General features: G+C 41.2%; 2 protein-coding genes and 1 long non-coding RNA gene across 10 annotated transcripts; all 3 read left to right on the plus strand.

Moving 5' to 3' along the window:
• The first annotated feature begins 4,135 nt into the window (after positions 1-4,135).
• LOC105040741 (pentatricopeptide repeat-containing protein At1g77170, mitochondrial) lies at positions 4,136-5,833 on the plus strand. The gene is made up of 2 exons (XM_029264397.2): positions 4,136-5,656; positions 5,750-5,833. Exon 1 carries the CDS (start codon positions 4,243-4,245, stop codon positions 5,635-5,637), a length of 1,395 nt encoding a protein of 464 aa, XP_029120230.2. The 5' UTR covers positions 4,136-4,242; the 3' UTR covers positions 5,638-5,656; positions 5,750-5,833.
• Positions 5,834-7,019: 1,186 nt separating this feature from the next.
• Positions 7,020-14,319, plus strand: LOC105040736 (uncharacterized). Of its 8 annotated transcripts, none has more exons than XM_019848002.2 (9): positions 7,020-7,175; positions 7,277-7,468; positions 9,108-9,168; positions 9,515-9,551; positions 10,338-10,415; positions 10,545-10,617; positions 11,322-11,361; positions 12,454-12,520; positions 13,925-14,319. In XM_019848002.2, exons 1-8 carry the CDS (start codon positions 7,134-7,136, stop codon positions 12,501-12,503), a joined length of 573 nt encoding a protein of 190 aa, XP_019703561.2. In that variant the 5' UTR covers positions 7,020-7,133; the 3' UTR covers positions 12,504-12,520; positions 13,925-14,319. The 8 variants fall into 8 exon arrangements, with proteins under 8 accessions (XP_019703561.2, XP_019703558.2, XP_019703555.2 ...); XM_019847999.2 differs by having other exon boundaries at positions 13,977-14,319; XM_019847996.2 differs by lacking the exon at positions 12,454-12,520 and having other exon boundaries at positions 13,977-14,319.
• Positions 14,320-14,742: 423 nt separating this feature from the next.
• On the plus strand, positions 14,743-22,427 carry LOC105040730 (protein NONRESPONDING TO OXYLIPINS 2, mitochondrial). Its single transcript, XR_831236.4, has 3 exons — positions 14,743-15,311; positions 15,394-15,589; positions 22,040-22,427. It is a non-coding gene; the product is annotated as a protein NONRESPONDING TO OXYLIPINS 2, mitochondrial (long non-coding RNA).
• Positions 22,428-22,584: the final 157 nt, after the last annotated feature.

Below are 22,584 nucleotides of genomic sequence, written 5' to 3' on the forward strand. Positions count from 1 at the left end.
AATCAAAATTAGAATGTAATTTAGATATTAGGTAAATTTTTATTAAATTTTGAAGGATAAGGATATTTTTGTTTTTCTTTGAAATTGAAAAAAAATGAAATTTTCTTCATCCAAACAATTGGAAAGAGAATCATCCGTTTCCATTCCCATTTCAAAATCAAACATGCCCTAAGTTCTGAACTACCTAGTTTCGAGTTATTTGAAGGATGTTTTTTATATGCAAATCTTTTCTAATAAGTTTCCACAAAGAGAAGATTTTTTTTTTAATAATTAGACATGATGTCTGGAGATAATTTCTACATGAAATCAAGTCATTGTACTTTTAATCAGAAGATGGATGGCTATCAAATAATGCGTGCTGTGTATAACACGATACACACCCATGGATTCCTTTATTTGATGGCTATCCATCTTTTGGTAGTAGCTATCTATAATTGCACAATGCTTTGTAGCATCATGTATGCACCGTAGAGAATTGATGCTCTTATACTTTCTCTGGGCTAGCCTAGTAACCGCTAATAAAGGAATCCAGCACATGAGCAGCTATCACTTACGCCATTTCTTGCTCTTTATTTTTCTTAGAAGTTGAATGGAGTGGCTCTACAAACACCAAAACTTTCTACGGATACACTTCCTCTGGAACTATGATAACCAACATATGCATTTCTTTGTCGCATTTACTCTTGCAATATATGATCTCCTAAACTAATCTCAAGATATTTCAATCCTCAAAATAGATTTCTTAAAAGTAATGATAGTGTACGTGGGGAATGTAACTTAAATTTACATTGACCTTCTAGGAAAATGTACTAACATGCAAATTTCTACAGGAAAATGCACTATCTAAATTTTCTTGTGATAACGTTCACTAGCATTAGCTAGACATTCAGCTTCTCCATTATTCTCTATCTGAACATATGTAACCATTATCATGCCAAACAAGCTTGTTGCTCTGTCGACATCGGACATGGTGGATTTTATGATCAAATGTACTTGTTTTAGAGATCCATTAGTTAATCCATGCCTGAAAAACATCCTCGTTCCCTTTTGTAATGGCTAAGCAATCGACTGCTTGCACTTCGTATCCATATGAGAGAAGCCCTTGTGGATAACGTCGCAGGTATGATCATGTGGGATGGCTGAAGGGCACTTGGACAGGAATCCAGTTTTTCTGATGCACTGAATTGGGATAGTATTCTAGATGAGTATTCATTTGCTCTCATGGAGACTTAGGCACACCTCCAAATCATGGCATTAACCTAACCTAGAATCTTTAACAGGCAAGGAAAGCTGATGATTAGGTTGGATGCTTGTCGATGTATCTCGACCGTTATCATATGCAGCATCTTCTTGCCAATAACCAATAATTGGTGCATCACCTGTTTGGCTTCACTAAAACCCTCTTCCATCCCATCTTCTTGAGCCAAAAAAAAAGGAAAAGAAAACTGTGTCTTGCATTGATATCGCATCCATAATCCTCTTTGGGAACCAATTCAGATTGGATAAAGATTTGTGGACCCCTACTATGTTCCCCGGAAGCTTGAAAACTGCACTAATTGGCTTGCAACCTTTGTTTGCAAATGCTGAGAGATTCAGTTTACATGTGTCCTTTTCTTTTTCCTTTTCTTTTTTTTTTTGGTGATGCACCAATATGTAGTTGATTTCAACCGCTTACACAACTTAACTGATGAAAACTTAATTCTTCATTCCTCCTAATCAACTTCTTGCAGGTGCACAAGAGTTGAATTCCTTACATTTGGAAACCAGCACAAAGTCCTTTCCACCGATGCTTAAATTTTTTGTTTGCAAGAGTTTGTGCACAAGCATGAAAAAGTGTGCAATTAGGTTCAAGTAGCATGGCTCGCGCAGATCATGCGTGGTTCAACTCGGTCAACAATAGCTGCAAGATTTGTCGCCATCTGACATTCGTTAAGTATCTGTCACTATTTGACATAGGTAAATGTCTGTCACTATTTGACATAGGTAAATGTCTGTCCCTATTTGACTAAATTAAGTCAATGGAGCTTAAGGGTTTTGGGGTAATTATTGATGTTGACCCATTTTTCAAAAATATATATGCTACCATCTAAATTTTACTATGTATGCAATACATAGCCCCTCCTATCATTGTCTTTCTATTAAACAAGTTGATAGAGCCATCACTCTTTAACCTATTTACGTTTTAAAAAACCCGATTTTGGATGAGGTTTAAAAAGACCGAAGTATCCAAATTAGCTAACTTAACTTTAGTTTTGAAAGACTAAACTGGTCTTTTCAATCTTGCTCCAAATCAACTAAGATATTTTAAGCCTCAAATAGGTTAAAGTGGTGATGCAGGTAAGATCCATTAACTTATTTAATAGAAAGACTGTCATATAGGGATTTATGTTATACATCAAGCAAAGGTTAGATACTAGAATGTATATATGGTTCCCAAATATTGAGTGAGAATCTCCCAATGCTAAGAAAGGTTAATGTAATTTACTCTAAATTTTAATATAAACAAAGAATCAGTGCAATACATCAAGAGAGTATTTGGTTCATGACAAGAGTTAGAATCAAAAATGATTGGAATGAGAATTGGAATGACAGTATTTATTAAAGTATTTAGTTCGCAGACAAAATTGGAATTAGAATCAAAATCAGAATAGAGATTTGCATCCTTATGAGAGAGTCGAGAGTGGATTTTAGGAGGATTGGACCATTTCTATTCTACCTTGGAATCGAAATTAAAATGAGATTCTTTCCAACCAAACAATTGGAATAGGAATCATCTATTTTTATTTCTATTCCAGACCTCAACTTCCTAAACCAAACACCCCAAGGAGGAAGTTTAATAGATTTAGGACATATTTAGATGATTGGGCTTTTTGGGATTCTTGGGTTGGGCCAACCCAGTCCAAAGATACTTTGGATATTTATGGCTATAGATATGGACCCGACTTGATTTTGCTTATTGTATTGGTTCAACCCATAAAATTCTATAGAATTTTAAGTCCAATCACTGGTTCTTGCTAGATTTATTAAGTGGCACATATTTGATAAATTATTGATTAGAACAGTTTTATCATGTTTATCTTGGACCCTCCAATAACAAACTAGTACATCATTCGTTAGTGAAAAAAGTTGCACTATTATTCAAGCTTAACTGAAAATTTTAAAAAAAAAAAAATTACTTTTAACTATGATAGAAGGCTAACAATTTTATTATTTTGAATGGAAAAAAATTTACTTTCTTGAATAATATACTAGTTTATTATTGGATGGTATAAGATATACATGGTAAAATCATTCTAATCAATAATTTCTTTGTGGATCTACCATCCATTCTAAATCCGAGCAAGGGCATCAATTTGAGTGCATTCTGGTTTATATAACTAGAGCTGTCAAAATGGGTTGGTCCGACTCTAACCCACGTGGGCTGTGATTATGTGGGTCAGGCCGGGCTCTGCCTACTTGTTAAAAGGGGCCATAAAAATTCAGCCCAGCCTTAGCCCACGTGGGCTATGGGTTAGGACCGGACTAGCTCATATCCCTGTCGGCTGTCACCACCAGGCATCGCACATCGTGAGTTTGCTCTCCTGTCATCATCCGGTGCCGCTATTTCTCTCCTCTGGGGACCATTGGGAGGGGGGCGCTGGGGACCATCGAGAGGAGGAGGGAGGGGAGAGGGGTGCCGTGGACCGTCGAGCGGAGGAGGGAGGGACGGTGGTATGCCAGGGAAAAGGGGGGCGGGTCGAGAGGAGGAGGGAGGTACTCGTGCCAGGGATTGAGAGGGAGAGGGAGGGGGTTCTTGCACCGGAGACTAAGAGAAAAGTTGGGGGGGCGTGCGGGGAGAGGCACAGGGACCGCCGACTGTCGAGAAGAGGAGGGAGGGGTGGCATTACGCTAGGGAGGAGGAGGGGGGCGGGCCGAGAGGAGGAGGGAGGGCCGCCGGAGATCGAGAGGGAGAGGCAAGGGGGGTTTCTCACGTCGAAAATTGAGAGGGAGAGGGAGAGTGTGGGCCGGTCCATAAGTTGATTCGGCTCTAACTCGGTTCAGCGCATAAACTATAAGAACCGAACTGAAAAACTCACTTGCACAAATGGATCAGAATTTTTCAATCTGATTTGATCTACTTTTAGAGCCAAATAAGCTGACCCATGGGTCCTGACTCATTTCGACAACTCTATATTTAACATCAGTATTCCTTTGGTTTTTGAGTTTCCTCTCTGTACCCCTCCTCTTGCCTCAAGCCACCGCATGTGTTCGCCTCACTCTCTCTTCTCTCGGTTCCCCAATACTCCCAAACCCAACCCCTCCTCCCCTGTTTTTTCCCCCTTCTTCAACCAATTCCAAACCCAAACGCAAACCCCCTCCCCAGAATGCCATTACGACCGAGCCACATCCTTAGCAACCCAACTCGAGTCGCGCGCCGACCCATCCGAGCTAGCCCAAATCCACACCCACGTCCTCCGCCACCATCTCCTCCTTGCTCCCTTCCATTGGAACGCCCTTATGCGCTCCTACCTCCGCCACGCCCGCCCCCTCCACGCCCTCCTCCTTTTCGCCCAAATGTCCTCCTCTGGCGCCACCCCCGATTCCTACTCCATTCCCATCGCCCTCAAAGCCGCCTCCCAGACCTTTTCTCTTGCTGCCGGCCGCCAGCTCCACTCCGCGGCCGTCAAGCTCGGCCTCGAGTTCAATGAGTTCTGCGAGAGCGGTTTCATCAACATCTACGCTAAAACCGGTGACTTCGAGTCTGCCCTCAAGATGTTCGACCAAAATCCCCAACGAAAGCTTGGCTCGTGGAACGCCATTATAAGCGGCCTTGCCCAAGGCGGCCACTTGGCCGAAGCTATTGACATGTTCCTCGAGCTAAGGCGAGCCGGTTTGCTTCCGGACGACGTGACCATGGTCAGCGTCGCCTCGGCATGCGGCGGGTTGGGCGACCTAAACCTAGCCCAACAGGTCCACAAGTGTGTCCTCCAAGCCCAAAATTTAGGTAGGGTAGACGTCATGGTATGTAACTCCTTGGTGGACATGTATTCCAAGTGTGGACGGACGGATATGGCTTATCAAGTGTTTCTCAGGGTGCCACAGAAGAATGTAGCAACGTGGACGGCTATGATTATGGGTTTGGCGACGCACGGGAAGGTGGGTCCCGCGCTGGAGTTGTTCAAGGCGATGCGGGAGCAAGGGGCGAAGCCGAATCGCGTGACGATGGTGGGCGTGCTGTGCGCGTGCGCTCATGGAGCGAGAATAGAGGAGGGGATGAGGTATTTGAATAGCATGGCAAGGGAGTGGGGGGTGGAGCCAACGGTGGCGCATTATGGCTGTGTGGTGGATATGCTGGGGAAGGTAGGGAGGTTGGCAGAGGCGCGGGCAGTCGTGGAGCGGATGCCGGTGGCGGCGAACGCGGTGGTGTGGGGGACGCTGCTGGGGGCAAGCGAGAAGCATGGGGATGCCGAGGTGGGGGAGTGGGCGGCGGGGAAACTGCTGGAGCTCGAGCCGTGGAACGATGGGGTGTATGTGGTGCTGTCGAATATTTATGCAGGGAAGGGGATGTGGGGGGAGGTGGAGAGGTTGAGGAGGTTGATGAGGGAGAGGAGCGTGGCAAAGACGCCAGGATATAGCTTGGCAGCCACGTCAGCTTGAACTGGAGTGGCATTCGCTGGTATGAGTAAGAGGGGAACGTGTCTGTGATGACTTCTTTCGCCTTTTGATTTATCAGAATTTTTTGACATAAATTATACATAATTCATTTCAGAAGAAGGATTGTCTCATGGATGGTTGTGATTCCATCACATATGTTGCACATAATTCATCTAAGGTGGATGAAGTCTTTGGTGGATTTCTGTGATCCGGCTGAACTGATGAAATGACTCTGGTTTTCTTTGTGAAGGAAGGAATATACATTGCCCCAAAAAATGGAGTATATAACGGATGGTTGTGGTTCCATTAATGAATAATTGATCCATTTTAGTTTCTTCACCGTCATGTATTTTTATCTGAGTTGATGGTAACATACTCTTGCTTTACCGTGTCTCTGTCTAGAGAGAGAGAGAGAGAGTTATTTGCATGGACATTATTTTTTGTGTTAATTGTTAGGTGCACAGCCTCTCCAAGGAAGCATTTGCATCCCTTCAAGGTTTTTGGGCTGCGGATTTTTCCTTAGGATTGCCTAGCCAATCGAGGATTGATGACATTTCTGTTTTATTTTCTTATATGATTGATAAAGAAATGGCAATCACAAAGCACCCTTGCTTACAGGCTTTGTGGGGACTTGTTGACAACCTGCAGGAATGTCCTGTATGCCTGGAGGCTCATTCAGATGCTGCTGGCTCTGCATTCCCTCGTTGCTAGCCAGCTACCATTAAGCCCTGCTGCAGTTTTACCATTGATATGTGGTTCTGTGAGGACTGCAGCCCTTTACGAGGCTTTTTGTATCATGCACGATTGGACCAGTCCCTTTATTGACACACAAAAAACCTTCAAGTAGATCATCATCCAGATATACAGCGTTTTCATCAGGTTGCAAAATTAAGGGCTCTTCTTGTCTTTTTTTTATTCTCTCTCTCTCTCTCTCTCTCTCTCTCTCTCCCCCTCTCTACTAAAACCGTAAGACTCTTGCGTTTGCACTTCAAATGCATTAAGATTCAATTACAGTAAACATAGTTCGTTCCTCTCTAATCGTAACAGCAATCCTTTACCAGAAGTTTGGGAATTCCAGCATCAACACACTAATTTTAAAAAATAGAAAAAAAAAATGCAAACCTTTTAGTCTGTCAAAAGTGAATTAAATGATGGATGGAGGTCATCCATTACTCCAATCCTACCCATTTTTTCTCTCATGAGTCATGATCACAACTAAATATAGGATAAGGGATCTCTCACGATGATCTTATTTTATTATGGGCCGACAAAGAGCACTCGGCCTGATGGCCCAGGACGTCGTAGCGAACCTTCTCATTAGGGCAGCCAAATTCAACGGCATCGCAGTGTATCGACACCAATCCAGCAGGATATACTTATCCGGGATAGTCTAAATAACCAAACTCAAAAACAACAAAACCCCTCTTCAACCGCTCGCGCTCGCGCTCTCCTAAATCCGAACCAATCGCTGGCGGACAAATCCGGAGGCAAGAAGGGTAATGTTTCCTTTCCGGCGTAATCCATCCCAACCTTCGAAAAACGTATCCCCGCAACTCGATTCTTTTTACCCTTCCTTCCCCCTTCTCTTCTTGCATTTCTTCGAAAACCTTCTGATTTCTTCTCTCGTCTCTCCAATACACAGAGAGAGGAGCCATGGCTCGCCGCCAGCTTGAGGCCGGAGAACTTCATTCCAGGACTCGTAATCGGGTTCCTTCTGGGCCTATTTATCGATCTCACGGCTTCCAATAGAAGCAGTTCCAAAGGGAAATCGTCCTTTCTTTCGGGCAAGAACCAGTCGGTCGTTTCCTGCGGCAACGGTGAAGAACTCAAGATGGTATGCTTATTTTCTCCTCCACCTTCCCAAAGTTGGAAGGGAAGGTGCAAACGATTCGGGTTTTACTTCACTGCTTTCGTCTTGCCCTCCCTTATTTTTCTTTTCACTTTTCTAAATGTCAGAATGAATGATTATCGCATCCCAAGTTTCGTTTGTTTTAGGGTTTTATGCAGTTATCTTGATCGTAGAAATTTTGCAATTTATTGATCACGGTCATGTGGAAACATTCTAATTATCCCAGTGGAGTCTATTATTATGCTTAGAGGCATCCACTCTTTCTCAACATTCATGACACCATATTCTTTGCCCAATATTTCTTTTTCTCCCTCTCATCAGCCACAACTTAGGGCTCATTTGGTTCGCGGGAAGAATTCCCTGTCGAGAATGTTTTTCTTGAGAAACTGATTCCTAGGAATGTGATATTTGGGAAAGTGATTTTGGGATATTTGGTTGACCATGGGAAAGTCGCACGTTCCAGAGTGGCTTATATTTGGTAGAGTAATATACTTTCTTGAGAAAGCTGTATAAAATACCTAATATAGCCTTAATAAAAGAAAAAGATCTTACCCCATTCTATTCAATTTCCAGTTTGTAGGAAAGCCAAAAACCAATGTCCCATATGAGTTTTTCTTTTCCATGAATCTTGGGAATTTTATTCTCATGAGAATGCCACTTTTCAATATCTCTCATTTGAAACTCGAACCAAACAAAAGGAATTTCTTCATTTTCTTGTTGACCACGCTTTCCCCCCTTCCCTTCCCGTGAACCAAACAAGTCCTTAAGAACTGAAAGCAACAGGAAGAGTAGAAGCCAGGCGAAGGTGGTGGCCATTCTCAGCTGCACATCACACTAACCGATCTGCTGCCTGATGACCTCCCAAAATACATTCATAGCTTTAAAAGCCTGCAATTGTTTCACTCATGGATGAATATCTCTGAGAAGTGGTAGGGCCTGGTCATCTATAGCACCTTTTCCATTAATCCAGTCAATCACAGTTCCCGGATTACTCTCTAACCTAGCCAATTATAACATCCTGTCGTCTGCTGCTAAACTAAAGTTAGACTTACTCTTAGGCTCTATTCGTCTGGTATTGTCTGTCTGTAATTGTACTTTCTCACTTCAATACAGTTGTAATCAATTTATGTAACCTTAAGTGCTCTCTCTAAGCTGTCTCATTTTTGCCAAAATATTACTTCTCAGTTGACACTACTTTTTTGCTTCATAATTTATCCTATTAAAAGATGTGAAGGAGGTGGAACTTGTAAGAAGCAAGATAAGTACCAAGGTTATAAAAGTTTTTATTTCAAGTAATTTTCCTTTTAAGAGCTTTTCTAACATACCATCTCAGGATAAGAGAAGCTTTCTCTTTCATTTCTATATGCAATTTGGTTTGTTTAGATGTTTGCACTTAGGTCTTGTAAGAAGCAAGATAAGTACCAAGGTTATAAAAGTTTTTATTTGAAGTAGTTTTCCTTTCAAGAGCTTTTCTAACATACCATCTCAGGATAAGAGAAACTTTCTCTTTCATTTCTATATACAATTCGGTTTGTTTAGATGTTCGCACTTAGGTCTTGTACTCTAGTACATGGGTTATTCTGTGGCAAAACTTAGCTAACAAAAGTTGTACTTCCAATTACAGGTTCTAGTTGTTCGACAGGATCTGAGGATGGGATCTGGAAAAATTGCTGCTCAATGTGCTCGTAAGACACATTAATTAATAAATTTGTCGTGATCAATGACAAAATATGCCATCAGTTCATTTTAAATAATTATTTTGTCCGTATTTTTGGCTTTCTTGCTTCTTGGAGTGGTCTCCATTATTTCCATATGGTAGTGAGCCATCATCATATGAAGGATCATTGGTTAAGAATGATTACACACTTTCAGTAATCCCTCCTTATTGAAGGACCAGCTACTAGTGCCAACTTTTTAATCATCTTATTCTTCCAAACTTGGCCACATTTGTAGTCTCATCACCAGATGGATTTTAAAAGTTGGTTGCCTTTTTTCAATCACTAATTACATGTCACTCTTTTGAAATGGCAGATGCAGCCACTGGCATGTATGCAGAGATGTTGCAAAGGTACTACTATGCTTTTATATCTTATTCCATTTTCAGCCATTTTTGGTTCAATGACATTTCTATACTTTCTGACCATATATTATTGACTGACACGTCAATGCATCAAGCTTAATGGAATTCTCTTTGCTTCATGTAGTGTTGCTCAATTTGGCCTAATCTTCTGTGTATATTTGTCTGTGGGTGGAAGGAGGGATAAATTTGTTGGTCTAATAAATAAAAATTTTAGGCCCTTTCTAGAATTTGATGGTTTAAATGTCTGCAGCAATCAGGGTGTTTCTGTGTTTAGTTTTAGTATGCCTCGAATACTATTTTCATTATTTCTGAGTACTTCATGCATTGTAGACGAAATTTGATTAAGAAAAGTTGATTGGATGAAATTTGTTATCTGTAAATCAGAGTTATGGGCATTTGATCTTAAAAAAATGGAAACACAAGAGATTTAAATTAAGCATTATACCAAGTATTTACAGGCGAATACTTGGTTAAATTCTGCAGAAATTCTTCATGATCTGGTGCTCTTTTTAACATACAATCTTTATGCTTCTTTGTTGTGCTAACTATCCAAACCTGCTAAGCACTTGTACTTGCAAACGATATGAACAGTAACTGCAGATCTGGCAGTATGTGCATCTCTTTCATATCATCACAAGTTGCATCCGTTATGGTTTGTCAAAGTTTGTTTCTTTAGTGATCATTTATTGGTCTATCTCAGCCAGTGTTTCTATTGCTTGAACAACAAGTCTTGTTACAAGAATTCTGCAGGCTCTCTAATCTCTCTTCTTTCAGCCACCGATCTCTTTTAAGGCAATGGGAGCAATGTGGCCAGCCTAAAATAGTTTTGTCATGCAAAAATCAACAAGAAATGTAAGCAAGTTGTCTTTTCCCACTTAAATTCACATTATTGGCATTGATTTTTGATTACTTTTGAAAAAACCTTTTCAAATATTAGTTTTTATTTTTTTTTCAAATTTTTATAAAAATGAATCTTATTAGGAATAAGCTGAAGGAAGCAGCAGATCGGTGTGGCCTTCCTACTTTTGTTGTTGCTGATGCAGGGCGTACACAGGTCTAGTTTTGTTTTTATCATGTAAATGCAAATATTACACAACTTAGTTTCACTAAAACATTCTTAAAGGAGGTGGGGATTATGTTACTGAAAATCATGTTACTTTATTAGCATGCCTCATAATCATTAGAACATGAAACAATCTTATTTCACATGCAAAAGTGACAAAAACATATACAATAGGTTATTTGCACAGCTGTATACAGAATAAAATTTAGTTTTATGTCATAATGACCTGTTCTGTTATTACTGGGTGCAAATTTTTCTAAATCTGTCATTAAGACCTTGAAGTTCTATTGGTAAGGACTTATGAACTAATTACATGTTCAGTTTCATTAATATAATTATTCCCAACTAGTTACACGTAAAAATGGCTGGAATGCTCTTGGGAAGACCAAATTGGTTCAAGAGGGATATTTTTTTTTTTTAAATTTTTTTATAAACTTGGATCACCCTCCTCTCACAAATTATCCTTTGAGTATCCACATTGCTATGCAACAAACAGCATCCTGCTCAGCTGTATTGGATGCAATCTATGAATGGCTAGGTGTATTTTACTTTGGCTGTTTTTCTTCTTTTTTCTCCTGTGAATGATTGATGAGGTGGGATCCAATTATCAATATGGTACTCATTATCATGATTTGTTAATTGTGTCCAAGCAAGATTATGCTCTGTGCTGTAGTCGTGATTAAAATTTCATGCAGGTTCAAGCTGGGTCAAGGACAGTTCTTGCCATTGGGCCAGGTTCGGTCTTCCTTGCAGCTTGTATATGAATTTATTCTCATTTGTATTTTGGCTATATGCTATTTACTATTACATTGCATTCACACAATCTGCATTTATTTTTTTTATTCAATTTGCTTTCCTCTGCAACAAAAATAAAATGTTGGCTTTGGGTTCAATTCGTTAGGGCAAAAACCTGTAATTTAGGCAAGATTGGAACATTTCAAAGAAAAAAGCAGGTAGGAGGAATCGATAAAGAGAATCTCAAAGATCTTGATGAACAGGTAGAACTTGACAATGTTCAAGGGAAAATTGTTCATGTAATATTCATAGAAAATTATATATGATTCTTGAAATTAACCAAATATCTAAATTAAAAACTAATACCATATAATGTAATTAGTAACCTGGCATAAATTCGGAAAAGGAAATTTATTCTGAAATACTCTGAGATCTGAAAATTCAGGAGGTCAGGGAGATGTTTGTTAGAAAATACAAAGGCATAATTGTGTAGCAAGGTTTTGGAGCTTTTCCAAAAATACCGACTTACGAGGGATTTGTATCTACTGTGAGACACACACAGACAGATACAGAGAGAGAGAGATCTTAAATTTGCCCTACGTAAAGCAAAGAAAAAACAAAATTCATTTGTTTATTATATGGCTTGATATGGATGGTTAAAACTCATTGGCAGAGCTAATACGAACTATATCATGTGGTGAAAATGTTGATGATTGATTGCCCAATAATCTGTGTAATATGGTGGGAAGGATAGACTTGTCTAATTATCAATATTCGTTGGCATACTTGATTCAATTCTCAATTGAAAAAAAAATGGCTAGTTAATTATAGTACTTTCACATTCTAATGTGCAGTTCTTTCACATTATATCATGTATGGTTGCCCCTAGTTCTGCTTACTTTTATTTGTCATATTTTGTCAAACATTTGATGGTAAAACAATATTCAGTCAAAAATAAGCACCCTTTTTTAAGGATATCATCCATACAAGACTAAATAGTCAATATTCTGCTTTGCAATAGCAGTAAACTGTCTAATTATTATCTGTAAAGTCTTATATGACTATTAGTACTTTATTGGCGTTATCGAACAGGGAGGAAAGCAGATATTGATTTGGTTACTGGAAAACTGCGGCTACTTTAAAATGGACAGCCACAAGGGTCAGTATGTTATGCCGTTATTTCGTTTTATCAATGCATAAACTGTTCATATATAATCTGCATGCAGGTTTCTTTGTAGGCTGTATACCATGATGAATTTCACCTACCTTTTCTGATTGTGGGGCAAGAGAATTTTGCATGGGGTGGAATTAGGTGATTAATTATAAACAATGGTTGCGGGAGAAGTTCTTAGAGGATGTAATGCTTGTTAATATACGTATTGAGGAACTTGGTGGAGGGATCAAGAGGACAATATCAGAAAAAAATGGATAGTGGGTTTTGTGAGAAATGATTTTGATGATCTTGCACTGCATAGATTATTTGTACCTCAAGAGGAATGAATTATGAAGTATCCCTAAAGCGTATCATGAGCAGTTTATGAGTGGTGTGTTAATTATGTTCAACCTTGTTGCTAGAGTTTATGCAACCAACCTACTATCATGTTACAAGAAACCTCTCATCTTATTAGCATACAGCTGTTGTATTATATATAAGTTTCATCTCTTAAATCGTTTATTCTAGTTGTATAAATGCATCTCCAATGTTTCATCTTCCTGCCCTCGTCTTCAAGAGCCTATCTACTGAAAATAGTGTAAGTTTATATCTTTATCCATCAGCTTTGACTAAAGAGTTTGTTTTCTTAGTTTGAGTTTTGGATGATCTCTCCCTCTCTGTTAATATGATGCCCATGGGTAATTCTGGCCCCATTGAAACAAAGAAGAGCCATTTCATGCTGCCCAGCCTTACCCATCTAGCAGTTTCTATGAGCCGATCCACCATCCCATAACACGTTGCTTGAGAGGGGCTGAAAATTTTGTTGTACAACTATATAGTTCATAAAATGTACTCTGGACAAACATAGTGGAGGTTGTTTTAATGATAAAGACTGAAATTGAATGCTAGCAAATATAGCAATTTAATGGTAACCTGTTGTTGCTGTAAGTTTGCTTAACCAATGGGTGGAGCAAGGGAGAGATGGATTAGTGAAGAAGAGCCTCTGGAGTTGTGTGACTGCCATATGCTTGTATGATTTTCCATTTTTTAAGGATTAATCAGATGGTAAGTTCAGTTTTGCTAGAGCAATTGGGAAGCTGCACGTGCTTAAAGCACAATGGAGGTAATGATGATATGGTGGACCGGTGGCAAATTAAGGTGTCATATTTTGGTAGATGAGCTGTAGAGACTCGAAAATGTATATTAGCATAATTATCAAATGCTGCTTTTATTATTTACAAAATTTTGTGGTCGGGCGCCATAACTCCCCAAGGACCCATCTTTCTTTGCACTAACAGTTGCTAGAGTTTGTTTGGAAGTGTGTTAATAAATCATTTATCAATTTTATTATGAGACTACTTATGCTTGGTTTATTATGTTTGTAAGAGACTGATATCAATTATCCGACAGCTTTCCAGGGGGTTGAGAAAAGCTCCTCTATCTTGGTGTTTTTTTTTTGTAGGGGGTTCTTCCAAGGTGCCAAGAATGCGAGGAACACCCATGATTGATTGGTCAGGGATTTCAGTAAAGTCTTAACTAAAATATGAAGAGGGCCCTATGCATGGCCTCCTTTTCCCTACCTTCTGTTGGAAGAGCAGCTCTTGTCCCTGCAAAACTAATCAAACAATGTTCGTCACTTCATATCCAAGCTGCTAACTTCTGCAGGGTATTGGACATCATTAGGTTTCTGTTTGGGTATTATTGCGAAAGCTCCGATGTGGTTCAAGTTCCGAGAAAATTTCAAGTTTTTGTTGAAGAACTGTAACGTTAGAACTCAAATATTTATTCAAAAACAGCTCTTTATATGTTTTAGGTTGTCCTTGTTCCTTCTAATCTAATTGTATTTCCTCGACATCTAATTGTATTTCCTTGACGTTTTGGTTGGGAGTTTGGAGAAGAGAAGAAAAAAAAAATTTTTTTTTTTCTTTTAATTGAAATTTTGAAAAAAAATTATTTTTTTTTGATTAGTATAATTTTTTTTACTATTATATTTTTGGAAGGAATTTAATAAATTCAAAAAAAAATCAAGAAAAAAATTTATTTTTTTATTAATTTTTTTTCATCCACATGAGTTCAAAATTTAGTTGAGAGATTTGAAATAAATCTTAAAATTAAAATATAAAATTAATTTTAATTTTTATTATTAAAAAAATAAGATGAGAATTATAAAAAAAATATTAATTTTTATTTTTTTAAATTTTATTCGATTTGGAGGAGAAAAAAAGTTATAGTTTTGAAAGAATTTAAATTTTTTTTGTTATTTTTTTTTTAATAATTTTTTTTTTTAACTAACCAACCAACGTGTGAATGTTATGCAGGGAGGGTTTTGTTCAACAGGTTTGCTCTTCTTTCTTTATTCCAATTTGTTGCTCGCGTAAACTACTCTTTTTGTGGATTACAGTAAATCAATATCATAACCATCGTTGATATAAAATATTGATTACAGTAGATCAATATCATAACCAGCTCGTAGCCAGCGTTGTCGCCATATTGAGATTTCTTTTTGTCAAAAAACAGAAAAACTTTGATAAAGAAATACACGCCATTGAGAGACTGCCGCGTGTTCCATTTCAAAGAACCGAATGAAACCCTTCGAGAACCCTCGCCCACTTTGTCCTCTTTGTTTTCTCTCCGACCCCTCTTCACCCGCTCTATCCTCTTCCAGTCTCCTTCTCATGGCCTCTCGATGTCGCTCGATCGCGAGACCCGCCCTCTCTTTCCTCAAGTCTTCCGTGAGGAAACCCTGCAGCCCGCTCTCCCCTAGTCTTCTCATTCGTCCCGTTCCTTCTTTTCCGAGGCAAGATCTTTTTCTTATGTTCGGTGCTTCTTCCTCTCCTGTATTCGATTTTTTTCCTGATTTCTTTTGATTTTGATTTCAGGGTTCCTCGCGTGATGGGTTCTTTGCAATCCCTCCAGCCGTTCCACAGCGCGGTGTCTTCGGCCCGGTTGACCTCACGGCTCGGGATAGACTCCACGGCGGGCTCGAGGTCGCTGTCCCAGGGTACGCTCTGCAGTTCCAACCCCGGAGTCTGATCCTTTGTTTTCCTCCAATTTTTCTCTGAGCTATATTGTGGAGTAAGACACCGTTCTCTTTTTTTAATTGTTTTTGCGCATTAGTTTTGACTCATTGATTTATGTGTGTGACGGACTTGTAAGATTTATGTGATGCTAAATTCTCTTTGTTATGTGTTATACATAGTTTTGGTTGTAACGCGATTCTATTTGTTTGCTGGGAAGCTCAAATGACCCGACATAGGAAGCTGCATTTGACATTGTTTTCGGGATCTGGTCAGTTGGCTATTGCATGATTTTGATGGAGAGGTCTTTACAGTGAAGTGAATGTGATGGAGATTTTTTTTTTTTTTTTGATTGTTTTCACTTGTTGGTGCAAAGATCCATCTGTGCCGGAGAAGCTGGAGTCGTGGGAGTCGCGGTCGCCGCCGGAACCTGCAAAAGAAGTCTAAATCGGAGGTGGGGTTACTCCGGCAAGATCCTCCGACGCTCAAGTAAGTTATCTGCCTCAACAAGAATGGAGTGTTCGAACGAAAATTTTGGCAAAATTTTGGGATAGAAAATAGAGCTTAGAGAATAATGTATCTGGGGTCCTCTTTTATAGGCGGAGGGAGCAACAGACTGATAGCGATATCTGTAACCGTCTGGCAGTGGGCTGCCCAGAGTCAGGAGGAGTTTGTTGCGAAGAGTAGTGGAGTGGAATCGTGGCTATCACTGGGACATGCCACGTGGAGTCTGTCGCAGGGAGTGGAGCGGCGTCCGTTGTCGCGACTTGCCAGAGGATGGAAGAATCGCGCGGTATCCGTCGCAGGAAGTGGAGCAGGATCGTGGCCATTATTGCGGTCTGCCAGGAAGTGATGGAGCTGCACGGAATCCGTCGCAGGAAGTGGAGCAGAGTCGTGGCCGTTACTGTGGCCCGCCAGGGAGTGATGGGGCCGCGTGGAATCCGTTGCAGGAAGTGGAGCAGGATCGTGGCCATTATTGCGGTCTGCCAGGGAGTGATGGAGCCGCGCGGAATCCGTCGCAGGAAGTGGAGCAGAGTCGTGGCCGTTACTGCGGCCCGCCAGGGAGTGATGGGGCCGTGCGGAATTCATCGCAGGAAGTGGAGCAGAGTCGTGGCCGTTGCTGCGGCCCGCCAGGAGGTCCAGGCCTGTCGGTCGGAGTTCGGCTGGAGTGTCTGGCGGAGAGAGGTGATCAGCTATCCGTCCGAGAGGAGCTCGGAGTCCGGCTCCCGTGGGAGTCCGGACGAAGTCTTCCTTCATCGAAGTCGGGGACGAGGTCCGGCTCCCGTGGGAGTCCGGACGGGGTCTTCCTGCAGCCGGAGTCGGAGACAAGATCCGGCTCCCGTAGGGATCCGGGTTGAGTCTTCCTGCTATTGGAGTCGTGGGCGGAGTCCGGCTCCCGTAGGAGTCCGGACGAAGTCTGCCTGCAATTGAAGTCGTGGGTGGAGTCCGGCTCCCGTAGGAGTCCGGACGAAGTCTGCCTGCAATTGGAGTCGTGGGCGGAGTCCGACTCCCGTAGGAGTCCGGACGAAGTCTGCCTGCAATTGGAGTCATGGGCGGAGTCCGGCTCTCGTAGGAGTCCGGACAAAGTCTACCTGTAATTAAAGTCAGGGGCGAAGTCCGACTCCTGTAGGAGTCCGGACGAAGTCTGCTTGCAGTAGAAGCCGGGGACGAAGTCCGGCTCCCGTAGGAGTCCGGATGCAGTCTGCCTGCAATTGGAGTCGTGGGCGGAGTCCGGCTCCCGTAGGAGTCCGGATGCAGTCTGCCTGCAATTGGAGTCGTGGGCGGAGTCCGGTTCCCGTAGGAGTCCGGACGAAGTCTGCCTGCAATTGGAGTCGTGGGCGGAGTCCGGCTCCCGTAGGAGTCCGGACAAAGTCTACCTGCAATTAAAGTCAGGGGCGAAGTCCGGCTCCCGTAGGAGTTCGGATGAAGTCTGCTTGCAGTAGAAGCCGGGGACGAAGTCCGGCTTCCGTAGGAGTCCGGATGCAGCCTGCCTGCAATTGGAGTCGTGGGCGGAGTCCGGCTCCCGTAGGAGTCCGGATGCAGTCTGTCTGCAATTGGAGTCGTGGGCGGAGTCTGGCTCCCGTAGGAGTCTGAGCGAAGTCTACCTGCAATTAAAGTCAGGGGCGAAGTCCGGCTCCCGTAGGAGTCCGGACGAAGTCTGCTTGCAGTAGAAGCGGGGGACGAAGTCCGGCTCCCGTAGGAGTTCGGATGCAGTCTGCCTGCAATTGGAGTTGTGGGCGGAGTCCGGCTCCCGTAGGAGTCCGGACGAAGTCTGCCTGCAATTGGAGTCGTGGGCGGAGTCCGGCTCCCGTAGGAGTCCGGACAAAGTCTACCTGTAATTAAAGTCGGGCGAAGTTCGACTCCCGTAGGAGTCCGGACGAAGTCTGCTTGCAGTAGAAGCCGGGGACGAAGTCCGGCTCCCGTAGGAGTCCGGATGCAGTCTGCCTGCAACCAGAGTTGGGGGCGAAGTCCGGCTCCCGTAGGAGTCCGGGCAGAGTTTACCTGCAATTGGAGTCGCGGGCGGGGTCCGGCTCTCGTAGGAGTCCGGACGAAGTCTACCTGCAATTAAAGTCAGGGGCGAAGTCCGGCTCTCGTAGGAGTCCGGACGAAGTTTACCGGCGGTCGAAGTCGGGGACGAAGCCCGGCTCCCGTAGGAGTCCGGATGCAGTTCACTTGCAAGTGGCGTCGGGGGCGAAGTCCGGCTCCCGTAGGAGTCCGGACGAAGTCTTCCTGCAGCCGGAGTTGGGGACGAGGTCCGGCTCTCGTAGGAGTCCGGGCGAAGTCTTCCTGCAATTGGAGTTGCGGGCGGAGTCCGGCTCCCGTAGGAGTCCGGACGAAATCTGCCTGCGATTGGAGTCGTGGGCGGAGTCCGGACGAAGTCCGCCTGCAGTCGGAGTCGGGGACGAGGTCTGACTCCCGTAGGAGTCCGGACGTCGCGAAGAATCCGGTCGATGCTGGTGGGGTCCTGTCCGTCGGCAAAACTTGAGAGTGTTGCGGAGGCTCGGCCGTCTGGGAGGTTTGAAGAGATGTTGTCGGAGATCGGAAGTTGGTTGGATCCCCGGAGGGTCACTCCTGACACGAACTTCGGCTGGGGGAGGTTTTACACCCAACATCACTTAATATACACTGATGAGAAGCTAAAGTTTTATTTGGCTTGTAAGTGACCATCACAGATGTCTTGATCGAGAGTTGAAATGGCTTATGGATTATGGATGTTATGAACTAAGCATGCCAGAGATGAGTTGCGTATATCAGTAAATCAAACCCTGAGAATGCATTTGAGAAAAAAGAACATAGGGACTTTCTTAGGCTTGTTCTAGAGCTGAATAAAGGCAGGTGATTGTTAAACAGGCCACAGATAGGCCTTGGTACCAGATTGTTGATCATGTGAATCTTTTATCATAATCACTTATTAGAATGGCAGCTTTGCAAAACAATTCAATCTTTAGATATAAAACATATTCCTAAGTATTGTTCTTATGTATAGTTAATCTACATCTCATAGTTGACAGTGAGAGACAAGCTAGAATATACTTCATGGCATTCTAAGATTCCTTACAGTCCTCTGAGGCTCCCACTATCAAACCAGGAGGAAAAAAAGAGAAAAAAGGAACCATTTAGCATGTGCTTTGGTTTACAAGAGAGCTCAATTCTTCATGCTTTAGATGATACCTGCTTTTTGTGCTTGTGCACTTATTGAGCATGATGCTGATTTATCATGCTGTGGCATATTGATTTCTTTTATTTGGAGTGGAGTTTTATTACTTTTGTTGAGATGCAATTGGGTTTTCCTCCTTTTTGTGGAGCGACTTTTAGAGGGCTCTTTTTCCACCATGAATGGTTGAAAAATATTTCACATATATGACAAAAATAGTCAGGAGAAGGAGAAAATGCAAATGGTGAAATCAGGATAAGAGTTACTTAGTTCTTTTGTCCAAAAAAACAAGGGGTTTTGAAATTGATCTCTTACAGGACATCCTTATATAATTTAAGGCCCTGCAGTATCAATGAATCTACTGATGACTCTTCAAAGGGTATATAGGCCTTGTTGACTAAAGAATTAACTAGTAGAAGTTAGTGCATTGATCTGACATAAAGGGCATACAAGAGCTCTCTAGGGGCTTGAAGATGAAGACTGCTAGAAATCGTAACTAGGTGGACATCATAACCTGAGAAGCATCCTCAGTTTTTGATGCGCATGGTGGAATATCATCTTGATGTCAGTTGGTATTTGCATGGTTATCTCTTAATTACACAAGAAGTAAGGTAACTGAGGTTTTCAGTCTCCATAGTTGACCCAATACTGATATGGGTCAGGTTGGTATGTTATGCCCCGATATCAAAACATGGTATGCTCCTAAAATTCGGACAGCAGATGTCCAATGCGTTGGTATGGGGACATATCGAGCCCACATACCATTTTCTGTACTGTACCAGGCGGTACTGTAGACCCTGTATTTCTAATACAGGTAAGTACTAGAAACATATAAGGTAGCCATATTTTCGTAGCTTATTTCTACATGCTTTGTGAATTCTGCATTCTCTGGTGTTCCTGCAATTCTTTTTCCAACAACTCGACAACTTACCTAAGAAGATGATAAAAATGGACAATTGTTTGACATTTGATGTATTGATTCAATGGAATCCAGCAGGAGACTTTATTCATGAAAAGCTTCTACTTTTGCGATTTTTGTCATCTAGGCTTCTACTTCCTTTGCAAATCTCCACTCTTATGTCACATCAATTTTATAATCTACGAAAGACGAACGCTGTTGTATAGAGTTAGATTGGGTTCATGAGTGAATTAGCAATTCTGAAATGCCTACAGACTGGAGAGGCAGAGAAAGAAGACTGACATATTTCTTAGTTTGACATTGAAGTTTACAGATGAATGTTTGTGATTTCATGATCTGCAATTTTTGATCTGACATAGTTTCTACCATCATGTTATTGCTATTGAAAGATTACTCCAACATTTTATGAATTTCAAGGTTGAGAGCTCCATGTGGAAACTTGACCCAGCTGTTTGATAGCAGTCAGAATTTTGTGCCTGTAATATGTATCGTTCAAGGAGCCAAGTTTTCAGTGATTATTTAGTGTAAGCTCTGTGGAGAATAAGTAATAAGTCGAGATCTAATAGAATAATACTAAGCAAGCATGATAAAGGCAGCAAATTGTTGTTCATGAACCTTCAGATATGCTTGACCGCTATAGCAGCCTTTGTTAGTCTGGTTCTGGAAAAAGCATAACTCTATCACACTGGATTTCTCGATGTTTTCCTTCAATGAACTAGGTGTTTAAGGTACCATGTCATAGTAAGAATAACAAGATATACTTGGATGTTTCCCTAACAAATTATCTGTTTTCTATGTATTCAATCCTAGTTCAGACCAAAGGCCTCATGCATCTATTTCTTGCTAAGGCTCCTGTTAGATGTCGTTCTTCCTTTGTTTTGTTACTTGTCAGACTCATTCAGGGACATCAGCTTTTGTTGGTTTTGTGCTTGAAAGAGCTCTACAGCTGTGTGAAGGAGATCATCAAGTTCAAATTATTCTTTTGTTGATCACCCATCATTAACTAAAGGATAAGCTTATGTTGTAATTGCATCCATGTAATTGGACTTTATGGCCAAGCTATCCTGCTAAAACTAGTAATACTCATCCCAGTGCTTTAAAAGATGAATCATTTCTTGCACTGTAAGAGGATATGCTCAGATAGATTCATAATGTTTGAGCAAAAGAAGAATAATTTAAATTTCTCCAAAGAAGTAATTGAATGTCATGTTTTCCCTTGTTAAATGGTTCATGATTTAACTAAATTGTTCATATTTTTTCTGCTACCTGAAGCCTTGGTTTAAATTCCATTAATATGTGCTGGAAGATTATGAAATGCATATATGGGTAGTAATATGACAACCAATAGAAAGACATCTCATTAGACATAGGCTATTTCATTGACCAAATTTCCGTGGAGAATTATCATTCTGTGGATGACATATGATGGACTCATGTGCCTCATATATATGTATTCTTCTACGAGTAGTATAGGATAATAGGATCAATTTCCAAAAATTATTCATTTTATGTTTGATAAAAGAAGTTGTTAGTTATAATTTTGGTTAGAATAATAAATAATAACTAACTTTGATTTCAGTTACATGTAGCTATATTTTTGTTGGCTGAAAATTTTCTTGAGAACCACTGATTATCTTAGGACTGGCTAGCAATAAAATTCCCTCATGTCAACTCCTCAATTATGCTGTGATTTACAGAACACTGCATTTGTCTGGTTATGATATATAATGTGGATGTAGTTTGTAGGGACTTAAAAAATAGATGTATTTAACTTGTATAAATTTCTCCATTTATGTTCTCCCATAATTCTATGTAACTAATCAAATCAACCGTCATGTGGTGTGTATCAATTTTTTGTGTTCATTATCATTGGATTGATGCATTATTTCCAAAGCACGGCATTAATGTGTTTCTTTTTTATCTGTCACAAACAGGCCTTTCTGTGCCTCGATAAAAGGCTGTGGTGGCTGTGGATGTACTTTACCTCAAAGCTTCCTCAGAACTAACTTTGATTCGGATGTTTGCTGTTTTGAGCTGCACTAGATTGAGGTCATTTGTGTAAGGCACTCATCTTTGTCAATTTATGAACTATGTTACACCCCACACAAAGGAGGGAGCTGATTTATTTGGGTTATCGTAGTGGTTTTGTTTCTCATAATTTTTGTAACTCTTTGGTCGATATCATATCAGTTCTAAAAACATGATGAGCTGCAACTCCCAAATTTGTCATTTGAGAACCTATTGAATAGATGGTCACCGGAGAATGTGATGAACGGAATTTCAGTTGAATAAACCAGCAGGCTGGCCTTTCCTTTGTATGAAGGAGATATCTTTGCAAGGTGTTGATAATTGTCTGGGTTTAACTGCACCTTCTAAGTGGAGGAAATAGGAAAAGGATTTTACCCTTCTGGACCAGCACTTCAATTTGCTGTTTATTGCCGAACCTTGAAGCATATATGAGACTGTAGCTACTGTAGCA

This window comes from Elaeis guineensis, chromosome 2 (genome assembly GCF_000442705.2).
Source record: "Elaeis guineensis isolate ETL-2024a chromosome 2, EG11, whole genome shotgun sequence".
NCBI classification, from domain to species: Eukaryota; Viridiplantae; Streptophyta; class Magnoliopsida; order Arecales; family Arecaceae; genus Elaeis; species Elaeis guineensis.

Bases quoted from the DNA above. Each gene is read 5' to 3' on its own strand.
- LOC105040741 (XM_029264397.2), top strand. From the start codon at position 4,243: ATGTGTTCGCCTCACTCTCTCTTCTCTCGGTTCCCCAATACTCCCAAA.
- LOC105040736 (XM_073252893.1), top strand. From the start codon at position 7,134: ATGTTTCCTTTCCGGCGTAATCCATCCCAACCTTCGAAAAAC. The intron at 7,176-7,276 runs GTATCCCCGCAA...TCCAATACACAG, and splicing joins CATCCCAACCTTCGAAAAAC to AGAGAGGAGCCATGGCTCGC. The intron at 9,552-10,337 runs GTACTACTATGC...CTCTTCTTTCAG, and splicing joins TATGCAGAGATGTTGCAAAG to CCACCGATCTCTTTTAAGGC.